The sequence below is a fragment of the Oncorhynchus nerka genome, linkage group LG13, assembly GCF_034236695.1.
Source record: "Oncorhynchus nerka isolate Pitt River linkage group LG13, Oner_Uvic_2.0, whole genome shotgun sequence".
In the NCBI taxonomy this organism is placed as follows: Eukaryota; Metazoa; Chordata; class Actinopteri; order Salmoniformes; family Salmonidae; genus Oncorhynchus; species Oncorhynchus nerka.
Window position 1 is genome coordinate 11,000,578 of NC_088408.1, and position 12,296 is coordinate 11,012,873.

The 12,296-nt window shown below is 41.0% G+C and overlaps 1 protein-coding gene across 1 annotated transcript; it reads left to right on the forward strand.

Annotated features, from left to right (window-relative positions):
• The first annotated feature begins 258 nt into the window (after positions 1-258).
• On the forward strand, positions 259-11,979 carry LOC115139145 (endoplasmic reticulum membrane protein complex subunit 7-like). The gene is made up of 5 exons (XM_029676275.2): positions 259-638; positions 1,234-1,353; positions 7,422-7,560; positions 8,108-8,188; positions 11,190-11,979. The coding sequence occupies exons 1-5, from the start codon at positions 403-405 to the stop codon at positions 11,343-11,345; spliced, it is 732 nt and encodes a 243-aa protein (XP_029532135.1). The 5' UTR covers positions 259-402; the 3' UTR covers positions 11,346-11,979.
• The last annotated feature ends 317 nt before the right edge of the window (positions 11,980-12,296 follow it).

Sequence of the window (12,296 nt, forward strand, 5' to 3'; positions counted from 1 at the left end):
CACCACTGAATCTTGCTATACTCTGTCACTGCCATGCCCAAAACGTTTGTACTTCGAAGAAAGGCAGTAACGTTTGTCATTAAACTACATAGGATAATGGGACAATGGCTTTGAAATGGAGGAAAAACAAACTAGCTCCACACATGAACTGTTTTTACTATCGACAGATCTCAGTTTACACACCGGAGTATGTTTACACTGGGATCGGGCGGATTGTCTTGGGTGTCAATAAAGTTTTTTTTTTTTTAAGTGTAAGTGACGTCGGCATGTCCCCAAAGCAGAGGCAACACAGACAGCAGTTGCAAAAACATTCATCTGTTCATCAGATACATGATTTCAGCGAATCTATTATAGTTATTTACGAATAGGAAACGTACCGTTATTGAACTACTGCAAGCAAACATGTGGCTGCATGTTAGGCTATCAGAAGTATGCATTTTTCTACAGGCTATGTTTATTTTAGCGTGTTGTTTCAGTGATATGGAATCGGGGCCTATCGCGACGAGTGGCTCTGTTCAACCAAACGGAGATCGTTTCAAAATCGAGGGTCGGGCAATCGTACCAGGGGTGAAAACTCAAGACTGGATTTCGTCAGCCCGAGTCACGGTAGAGGGAGAAGAGTATATAGGCTTCTTGAGGTAATACTTTAGCATTGGACGACGAAAAACAGCTAGTAGTTACAGCGGTATGATTGTTGTGCTAAGGGCTAATGCTAACCGGGGCCCTGTTCTCACGCTAGAGGCTATCCTCGTTTGCTGCTAGGCTATTTTTTAGTTGACAGTTAGCTAACCTTATCGGTGTTATCATCGCAGTCTGTGGTTTAAACCAATGACTGGCGATTGAGATGGAAAGCTAATTGAGACACTGCTTAGTGTTCAGCGTCTCCGTTTTGGGTAACGTAGTTAGCTGGTTAACTATTCAGAATAGCGGACATGCATAAAGATGGCGGCCTCCATCATGCCTAATTTTGTTAAGTTCGCCGTATTATATATACAGTGTTCGCCATTGAATTCCTCCATGACTTTATGCACATTGGCCATTGACAGAGGCTCTACACCATTTGTTGTTCTGTTATCCTCCCCCACTTTGATAAATCTCACACTCTGACCAAGGGCCCGAACACCTGTTATGAACCGATTTAGCTCATTATAATACTAGATCAAACTGAGCTTGGCTACTGTATGATGTTTATTGATGCCTTTGAAACCCCTGACTTGCTCTGTCTCTCTGCAGAACTGATGGAAGTTTTGTCGTTAATGATGTTCCTTCGGGATCCTACGTTGTGGAAGTGATCTCACCTGGATACAAATTTGAAGCAGTCCGCGTGGACATCACGTCTAAGGGGAAAATGAGGTACAGTTAGGGCTGTGACAGTCTTGAAAGTTACTCAGCCAGTAACTGTCATTCAAAGAACTGCTGGTCTCAGGAAATTGACCGTTAATTGACATGAACAAGTTTAGCATAGCCTAAAAAGCCACGGATTTGGACCTTTTTTAGAACTACATTTTAAAAGGTCTAATACAACCATTTAATATAGCCTGCACATCACAATACTTCCATTATTTATTTTAGGCAGGTCTAAAGAATCAATATAATATTAAGAAAATGTAGCTTATTTCAGAAGGACAGAATAGCATATGCCAAGACGTCCTTATGTCAGGCCCTGATCTGGCTATGCCATACAGTATGGCTGTGGGCTACTATAGTTCATTTAGCAGACAAGATTTGCTTATATACTGAACCAAAATATAAAGGTAACATGCAACAATTTCAAAGATTTTACTGAGTTACAGTTCATATAAGGAAATCAGTCAATTGAATGAAATACATTAGGCCCTGATCTATGGATTTCACACGACTGGGAATACAGATATGCATCTGTTGGTCACAGAAACCTTTTTATTAATGTAGGGGCATGGATCAGAAAACCAGTCAGTATCCGGTGTGACCACCATTTGCCTTAAGTAACGTGACATATCTCCTTTGCATGAAGTTGATCAGTCTGTTGGTTGTGGGCTGTGGAATGTTGATCCACTCCTTCAATGACAGAGAAGTTACTGGATATTGGCAGGATCTGGAACACTGTCGTACACATCGATCCAGAGTGTTCCAAACATGCTCAATGAGCATGTCTGGTGAGTTTGTAGGCCATGGAAGAACTGGGACATTTTCAGCTTCCAGGAATTGTGTACAGACCCTTGAGACATGGGTCCGTGCATTGTCATGCTGAAACATGAGGTGATGGCAGCAGATGAATGGCACAACAATGGGCTTCAGGATCTCGTCAGGGTATCTCTGTGCATTCAAATGGCCATCGATAAAATGCAGTTGTGTTAGTTGTCCTTAGCTTATGCCTGCCCATACCATAACCCCACTGCCACCATTTTTTAAAATGTGTATATATATTTATATTTTTCACCTTTATTTAACCAGGTAGGCTAGTTGAGAACAAGTTCTCATTTGCAACTGCGACCTGGCCAAGATAAAGCATAGCAATTTGACACATACAACCACACACACAGTTACACATGGAATAAACCAAACATAGTCAATTATACAGTAGACCAAAAGAAAACAAAAAAGTATATACAGTGAGTGCAAATGAGGTAAGATAAGGGAGTTAAGGCAATAAATAGGCCATGGTGGTGAAGTAACCAGTGAGCTGAGACAAGGCGGGGCTTTACCTAGCAGAGACTTGTAGATAACCTGTAGCCAGTGGGGTTTTGGGTACTCTGTTCTCAATGCTGACATCAGCAAACTTCTCTCCCTCACAACAACATCACACTGTCTGCCATCTGCCCAGTACAGTTGAAACCGGGATTCATCTGTGAACAGCACATTTCTCCAGAGTGCCAGTGGTCATTGAAGGTGAGCATTTTCCCACTGAAGTCAGTTACGTTGCCGAACTGCAGGCAGGTCAAGACCCTGGTGAGGATTGCGAGCACACATGAGCATCACTGAGAAGGTTTCTGACAGTTTGTGCAGAACTTGTTCAGTTGTTTAATTAGTGGTTACATGCCTTGTGAGGCTCGTTGGATAGTATGAAGAATACAATTGTACGTAGCTGAATAAAATAGAGGATATTTGTCCCAAATGATTTCAGAGGAAGTGCGCACATGCACCTATTCTTGAGATGATTATTGGAAGAAGGAAGAGATTTTTGATGTACCCATTCCATGGCACATAGTTTATGAATTGATACGCAAAACAACGCCGGATTCAAAACTTCAAATTTTTCTATTTAATTACTATACAAAATTATTGCAACCAATAGAATGTTATATATGTATATATATATACACTGCTCAAAAAAATAAAGGGAACACTAAAATAACATCCTAGATCTGAATGAATGAAATATTCTTATTAAATACTTTTTTCTTTACATAGTTGAATGTGCTGACAAAATCACACAAAAATTATCAATGGAAATCAAATTTATCAACCCATGGAGGTCTGGATTTGGATTCACCTTTAAAAAAAAAAATGGTGATAATTTCAAACACGTTGTCCTCTATGCTTCATTTAGTTATTTATTCAACTTTAGTTGTGATTCAAACCTTAGGCTATGTGTTTTGATTTTTAATTCATTCTAAAACTGCATGATTCAAATCAAATGATTATATATATATGGCTGCATCCACGTCATCAGTCTCTCATTCACAATCTGACAAAAGCACTTGATCATCTTCTCACCCATCAAACTAATCTTCATTTAATCTGACAAGCACTTGATCATCTTCTCACCCATCAAACTAATCTTCATTTAATCTGACAAGCACTTGATCATCTTCTCACCTATCAAACTAATCTTCATTTAATCTGACAAGCACTTGATCATCTTCTCATCCATCAAACTAATCTTCATTTAATCTGACAAGCACTTGATCATCTTCCCCCCATCAAACTAATCTTCATTTAATCTGACAAGCACTTGATCATCTTCCCCCCATCAAACTAATCTTCATTTAATCTGACAAGCACTTGATCATCTTCCCCCCATCAAACTAATCTTCATTTAATCTGACAAGCACTTGATCATCTTCTCACCCATCAAACTAATCTTCATTTAATCTGACAAGCACTTGATCATCTTCTCACCCATCAAACTAATCTTCATTTAATCTGACAAGCACTTGATCATCTTCTCACCCATCAAACTAATCTTCATTTAATCTGACAAGCACTTGATCATATTCTCACCCATCAAATGAATCTTAATTTAATCTGACAAGCACTTGATCATATTCTCACTCTTTACACAAGTCATCCGTAGCCTGCACTCGAATAGCAAATGGAAGAAGCACTTGTTTAATTTGCGTAGGTTGGCAACACTGGTTCTAAAGTGCCTATCAAAACATATAGGCCTATGGGCTGGGCTAAATGGTGCATGCGATTATGAATTGACAAAGTTGCAAAAAAAAATGCCTTTGCACACACTGGGCATCATTCACACGTGATGCTATTCTCACCCATCAGACTATTCTCAATTTAATCTTGTCTTTACATGTACTAAATGGGTGCAGTTGGTAGATGTTTAGTGCAAGGTGTTGGTCAACCGAAAGTCGTCTGTTCTTTCGACCAATCGATTGATCAACATTTTTAAGGGTGTATTTTTTTCCCATATATATATATAGACACACCCTATGTATTTTAATAAAGTCCACTGTTTGCATTGAGCTTGTCTGACACTTAAAGCTTATGGTTTGATTAAATAAGACCAATGCCTCAAGAGGGCGCCAGAGATCTAGATAACCAGAAGGGGAAAAAAACATATCCTGACCCAACTATTCACCTCCCGCTCCTGCTGGCTTTCACAGATTCTACCATTACTTTCCTGAAGTTACCGGTAATAGGTTAAAGGAGCAGTCGGCAACCTTTCTCATGTGGAATGGCAATTTATCTTACCATTTCTACTGATCTGCATGCCAGTTTTGGTTTTCATATGCACATTTTTGTGAATGTTTATAATTTCTTTATTTCTCCAAAATCAGTGTCATGTGGTTAAACAGCTTTCTGTCCAAATCTAAATGAAATTGATACAAACCTAAGAAGTAACTTATATTGCCAATTATGTATAAATAGGCTACATAAAGCCAACAAATAAAAACATTGCAGCCTGCAGGTAGAAAATGAATTATTATTATTTATTTTTTTAAACATCCTGTAAATCACATTTGCTACACATGGTTTGTCTGCAAAGAATTTGAAACATTGTATCAACTTTTAACTTGAGTTCCTCCTGACTCTTGATCTAGCAGAGTTACCTGCGCCAGTGAGTTTGGGACAGACAGCTATAGGCTATTTGCTCAAGGTATAAGAAGCAGTGCTTGACTTGGGCAGGACCTCACCAGAGCTGAGTACCGGCACCTCAAATGTTCTACTGCTTGAGCTCCTGTTCCTCTTTATAGAATATTAGCTAAATGTATTGTGGTGCTCCTGCACCTAAATATAAAACAGTACCAGCACCCAAAATGAGTACCGGAACCTATTTCAGTCCAAGTCAAGCACTGATAAGAAGTAATCAGGTAGGCCTATTTTATGATGTTTCCATTGGATCAGAGCACTGATAAGTAATCAAGTAGGCCTATTTTATGATGTTTCCATTGGATCAGAGCACTGATAAGAAGTAATCAGGTAGGCCTATTTTATGATGTTTCCATTGGATCAGAGCACTGATAAGAAGTAATCAGGTAGGCCTATTTTATGATGTTTCCATTGGATCAGAGCACTGATAAGAAGTAATCAGGTAGGCCTATTTTATGATGTTTCCATTGGATCTGAGCACTGATAAGAAGTAATCAGGTAGGCCTATTTTATGATGTTTCCATTGGATCAGAGCACTGATAAGAAGTAATCAGGTAGGCCTATTTTATGATGTTTCCATTGGATCAGAGCACTGATGAGAAGTAATCAGGTAGGCCTATTTTATGATGTTTCCATTTGATCAGAGCACTGATAAGAAGTAATCAGGTAGGCCTATTTTATGATGTTTCCATTGGATCAGAGCACTGATAAGAAGTAATCAGGTAGGCCTATTTTATGATGTTTCCATTGGATCTGAGCACTGATAAGAAGTAATCAGGTAGGCCTATTTTATGATGTTTCCACTGGATCAGAGCACTGATAAGAAGTAATCAGGTAGGCCTATTTTATGATGTTTCCATTGGATCAGAGCACTGATAAGAAGTAATCAGGTAGGCCTATTTTATGATGTTTCCATTGGATCAGAGCATGACATTTTTCCCTTTCACGCTGAGTGGTTATTGAAAGAGAGAGGGCTGGAAAGATTTTTCAAATACATTGAGGAACTGTTGTCATTCTCATTGGATTTAAAAACACACTTTGTTTGCTTGTTGTTTGAGGTGAAGAGCACATTACTTTGAGAAGCCTGCCATTACTGCATGACCAACAGCCTAATGATCGACCAGTCGACTAATTGGGGTCAGCTCTAGTTCGCAGTGTTGTGCAGGGTGTGAGGGTTGTTGAGGGAGGCAAACAAAACAGTTTCCTTTGAAAACACAATGTTTTGTCCACGTACTTTTGTCCGCGATTTCCCAGTGAAAGTGCGTCAGTGTGAGTCTAGTGTTATTCTGTGTCCGGGAGAAGGGCCCTTGATGTCTAGCCTCTTTGCCAGGTTCATAGCTAGTGTACATGGCAGCGAAGAAGACAACTTGATGTCTAGCCTCTTTGCCAGGCTCATAGCTAGTGTACATGGCAGCGAAGAAGACAACTTGGTGTCTAGCCTCTTTGCCAGGCTCATAGCTAGTGTACATGGCAGCGAAGAAGACAACTTGGTGTCTAGCCTCTTTGCCAGGCTCATAGCTAGTGTACATGGCAGCGAAGAAGACAACTTGGTGTCTAGCCTCTTTGCCAGGCTCATAGCTAGTGTACATGGCAGCGAAGAAGACAACTTGGTGTCTAGCCTCTTTGCCAGGCTCATAGCTGTACATGGCAGCGAAGAAGACAACTTGGTGTCTAGCCTCTTTGCCAGGCTCATAGCTAGTGTACATGGCAGCGAAGAAGACAACTTGGTGTCTAGCCTCTTTGCCAGGCTCATAGCTAGTGTACATGGCAGCGAAGAAGACAACTTGGTGTCTAGCCTCTTTGCCAGGCTCATAGCTAGTGTACATGGCAGCGAAGAAGACAACTTGGTGTCTAGCCTCTTTGCCAGGCTCATAGCTAGTGTACATGGCAGCGAAGAAGACAACTTGATGTCTAGCCTCTTTGCCAGGTTCATAGCTAGTGTACATGGCAGCGAAGAAGACAACTTGATGTCTAGCCTCTTTGCCAGGCTCATAGCTAGTGTACATGGCAGCGAAGAAGACAACTTGATGTCTAGCCTCTTTGCCAGGTTCATAGCTAGTGTACATGGCAGCGAAGAAGACAACTTGATGTCTAAGCTGTGGTTGACTTTACAGGGCCCGCCTGGTGAACTTCATCAAGACGTCTGAGGTGATCCGGCAGCCGTACCCGCTCCAGCTGAGGTCCTCTGGGCCACACACCTACTTCATGAAGAGAGAGACCTGGGGGTGGACTGACTTCCTCATGAATCCCATGGTGAGATGATCAGTTGTGAATGACACACAGGACAGCGTTGACTGTGTTCCTTGGCGCTTGTACTGTAGGAGGTTCATGCTGTGTCGTCCAATGCAGAGTAAAGTGAAGGTGCAACTTTGTGATTGGTTGAGAGTCCAACTGTGCTAGTAGTTCTAGTATTACTGTTTTGCAATTGCTTTACTGTCCCATGCATGCACCCAAACGTGTCACAACGCTACTTCAGTATCCATGCCACCCTAACAGGTGACATTTAAATAGGGCCTTTTTGCATGTCATTTACATGATGTTATGTACTAGTGAGTAATAGACACACAGAGGCCCCCTCGCGGGTAACAGAAAGAAACAATAGAACCTGGTCCTTCCTCTGCTGATTAATACTCTGTTTCCCAGGTCATGATGCTGGTCCTGCCTCTGCTGATTAATACATGTCTCTGTTTCCCAGGTCATGATGCTGGTCCTTCCTCTGCTGATTAATACATGTCTCTGTTTCCCAGGTCATGATGCTGGTCCTGCCTCTAATGATTAATACATGTCTCTGTTTCCCCAGGTCATGATGATGGTCCTTCCTCTGCTGATTATCGTCTTGCTACCTAAGGTTGTCAATACCAACGACCCTGAGATGAGGAAGGTAAATACCCTGATTTTTCTTTAGGCTGTAGTTGTGAAAAAGGTAGCCTCTGATGTCACAAGTAATCAAATGATCTATGGAATTTCAGTTGATGGGCGTGTTACATACCTTCTTTGTTACATTTCCTAGCCTCTCTCCCCTTTACAAGAGGTTTATTTTTTAAATTTATCTTGGCAAGTCAGTTAACCTCACTAGGGTACCTGGCCAACATCCAGTGAAATTGTGCCAAATTCAAAAACAGAAATACTCATTATAAAAATTCATAAAACACAGTGTTATACATCGGTTTAAGGATTTAACTTCTTGTTAATCCAACCACGGTGTCAGATTTCAAAAAGGCTTTACGGCGAAATCTGAGAACATCGCCCAGCAGACTAATCATTACAAACAGTTACCAGCCAAGTAGAGGAGTTACACAAGTCAGAAATAGTGATAAAATGAATCACTTACCTTTGATGATATTCATATGGTTGCACTCAAAAGACTCCCATTTACTCAATAAATGTTCGTTTTGTTTGATAGTCTCTGTTTATATTTTTTTTTAAACTCTTTTGTTCGCGTTTTGTTCAGTAATCCACAGGCTCAAACACAGTCACAACAGGCAGACGAAAAATCCAAATAGTATCCGTAAAGTTCATAGAAACATGTCAAACAATGTTTATAATCAATCCTCAGGTTGTTTTTAGCCTAAATAATCTATAATATTTCAACCGGACAATAACGTTGTCAATATAAAAGGTGCGCCATGAAAAATCTCTGGGACACTGTAGAGTCCACTCATTCAGTGGTCTTACTCCCTCATTTTTCAGAATACAAGCCTGAAACAATTTCTAAAGACTGTTGCCATCTAGTGGAAGCCATAGGAATTGCAATTTGAGTCCTAAGTCAATGGATACTGTAATGGCATTCAATAGAAAGAAAAAAATAGAAAAAATCTCAGGTTTTCGCCTGCCAAATCAGTTCTGTTATACTCAGACATTATTTTAACAGTTTTGGAAACTTTAGAGTGCTCTCCATCCAAATCTACCAATTCTGACAAGCACTTGATCATAGCAGGCAGTTTACTGATTAGCAGGCAGTTTACTTTGGGCACGCTTTTCATCCAGTGCCCCCTACCCTAGTGAAGTTAAGAACAAATTATTATTTACAATGATGGCCAAATCCGGACAACACTGGGCCAATTGCGGCCGGTTGTGATACAGCCTGGAATTAAACCAGAGACCGCTGCACCACTCGGGAGCCCCAAATCATGTATTGCTTATGTCGATATATACATACATACATACATACATACAGTGGGGCAAAAAAGTATTTAGTCAGCCACCAATTGTGCAAGTTCTCCCACTTAAAAAGGTGAGAGAGGCCTATAATTTTCATCATAGGTACACTTCAACTATGACAGACAAAATGAGAGAAAAAAAATTCCAGAAAATCACATTGTAGGATTTTTTATGAATATATTTGCAAATTATGGTGGAAAACTTTTGTTATTGACCAAATACTTATTTATCTCAATACTTTGTTATATACCCTTTGTTGGCAATGACAGAGGTCAAACGTTTTCTGTAAGTCTTCACAAACTGTTGCTGGTATTTTGGCCCATTCCTCCATGCAGATCTCCTCTAGAGCAGTGATGTTTTGGGGCTGTTGCTGGGCAACACGGACGTTCAACTCCCTCCAAAGATTTTCTATGGGGTTGAGATCTGGAGACTGGCTAGGCCACTCCAGGACCTTGAAATGCTTCTTACGAAGCCACTCCTTCATTCCCGGGCGGTGTGTTTGGGATCATTGTCATGCTGAAAGACCCAGCCACGTTTCATCTTCAATGCCCTTGCTGATGGAAGGAGGTTTTCACTCAAAATCTCACGATACATGGCCCCATTCATTCTTTCCTTTACCCGGATCAGTCGTCCTGGTCCCTTTGCAGAAAAACAGCCCCAAAACATGTTTTCACCCCCATGCTTCACAGTAGGTATGGTGTTCTTTGGATGCAACTCAGCATTCTTTGTCCTCCAAACACGACGAGTTGAGTTTTTACCAAAAAGTTATATTTTGGTTTCATCTGACCATATGACATTCTCCCAATCTTCTTCTGGATCATCCAAATGCTCTCTAGCAAACTACAGACGGGCCTGGACATGTACTGGCTTAAGCAGGGGGACACGTCTGGCACTGCAGGATTTGAGTCCCTGGCGGCGTAGTGTGTTACTGATGGTAGGCTTTGTTACTTTGGTCCCAGCTCTCTGCAGGTCATTCACTAGGTCCCCCCGTGTGGTTCTGGGATTTTAGCTCACCGTTCTTGTGATCATTTTGATCCCACGGGGTGAGATCTTGCGTGGAGCCCCAGATCGAGGGAGATTATCAGTGGTCTTCTATGTCTTCCATTTCCTAATAATTGCTCCCACAGTTGATTTCTTCAAACCAAGCTGCTTACCTATTGCAGATTTAGTCTTCCCAGCCTGGTGCAGGTCTACAATTTTGTTTCTGGTGTCCTTTGACAGCTCTTTGGTCTTGGCCATAGTGGAGTTTGGAGTGCGACTGTTTGAGGTTGTGGACAGGTGTCTTTTATACTGATAACAAGTTCAAACAGGTGCCATTAATCCAGGTAACGAGTGGAGGACAGAGGAGCCTCTTAAAGAAGAAGTTACAGGTCTGTGAGAGCCAGAAATCTTGCTTGTTTGTAGGTGACCAAATACTTATTTTCCACCATAATTTGCAAATAAATTCATTAAAAATCCTACAATGTGATTTTCTGGATTTTTTCCTCCTCATTTTGTCTGTCATAGTTGAAGTGTACCTATGATGAAAATTACAGGCCTCTCTCATCTTATTAAGTGGGAGAAGTTGCACAATTGGTGGCTGAATAAATACTTTTTTGCCCCACTGTATAGCCTAGCACTTGACAGTAAGGGGGAACTTACCTCATCCACCAACAATGTGAAGAACGTCTTACCTGTGTGATACTAATCATGTGTATTAATTCGTTCCTCTCTCTTCCCAGGAAATGGAGCAGTCAATGAACATGCTGAACCCCAACCCTGAGCTACCTGACGTGTCTGAGTTCATGACCAAGCTGTTCTCCGGCTCCAAGAGCTCCAGCAGCAAGGCTATAGGTGGCAGCAAGGCTAGTGGCCGCCCAGCAGTCAAGAGGAGGTAGTCCCAGAACATTACATGTACCTCGGGCCTGAGGAACTACTGTAACTGGTCATGCCATGGAAATTATAATACGATTTTTAAAAAAAGAGCTTTTTCATTCGTCTGTACAATTATTTTTTGAGCAGGGATTTTTCCCTCATCTGAAATACAAGTCTGTAAGTGAAATGACTGGATATCACAAGGCTTGAGACGGATGTTTATTTTTTTTGCACTGGTAACTTCAACTCGATATAAAAGAAAGATTTTACTCTTCATTTGATGTTTTGTGTTGTACCTGTGAGTGACTTTATTATGCCTGCTTGGTCCCTTCATTATAGTCCTTATCGTTTAACCCTCGTCTCCTTGGGTAAATGGGATAATAACAGTCTCTAACAACCCTCGTGTGTGTGTGTGTGTGTGTGTGTGTGTGTGTGTGTGTGTACTACTTTAGTCCTATGTCAATTCTAATTCTTCCACTACTTGAATGAGAGCTTATATGAAATTTTCCGAGATGTTCTTCTTTTTCTGAGTTAGGGCTGAGGTAATATGACTGTGAATGGACTGTACAAATAGATTGCATTTTAATTATTAAACAGACTTATTTAAATACCAATGTATAATAAAATGTAGATGGTGGAACTGTCTTCTCAGTTGTGTCCGGTGTGTGTAGTGTGTTCCTTGGAGAGGAAACATTGGCAGTGTTCAGCGGGCGGCTGTCCTACCTGACCATAGAACATCCGCTCACCGTTTTCTTTTTATTTCCTAAAGGCTACGTGTTGAATCACCACCGTTCACCTACACACAGCAGTTTATCTACTGCTCACGGCAGACATTCGCTGTGGTGTGTTCCCTTTGACTCAGTCATGTTCTAGAACTCTCATTGGAATGTCTGGAGCAGAGGTCGCCCGATTAATTGGAATGGCCAATTAATTAGGGTATTTTTGGGCGCCGATTTTTATTTTATTTGTATTAT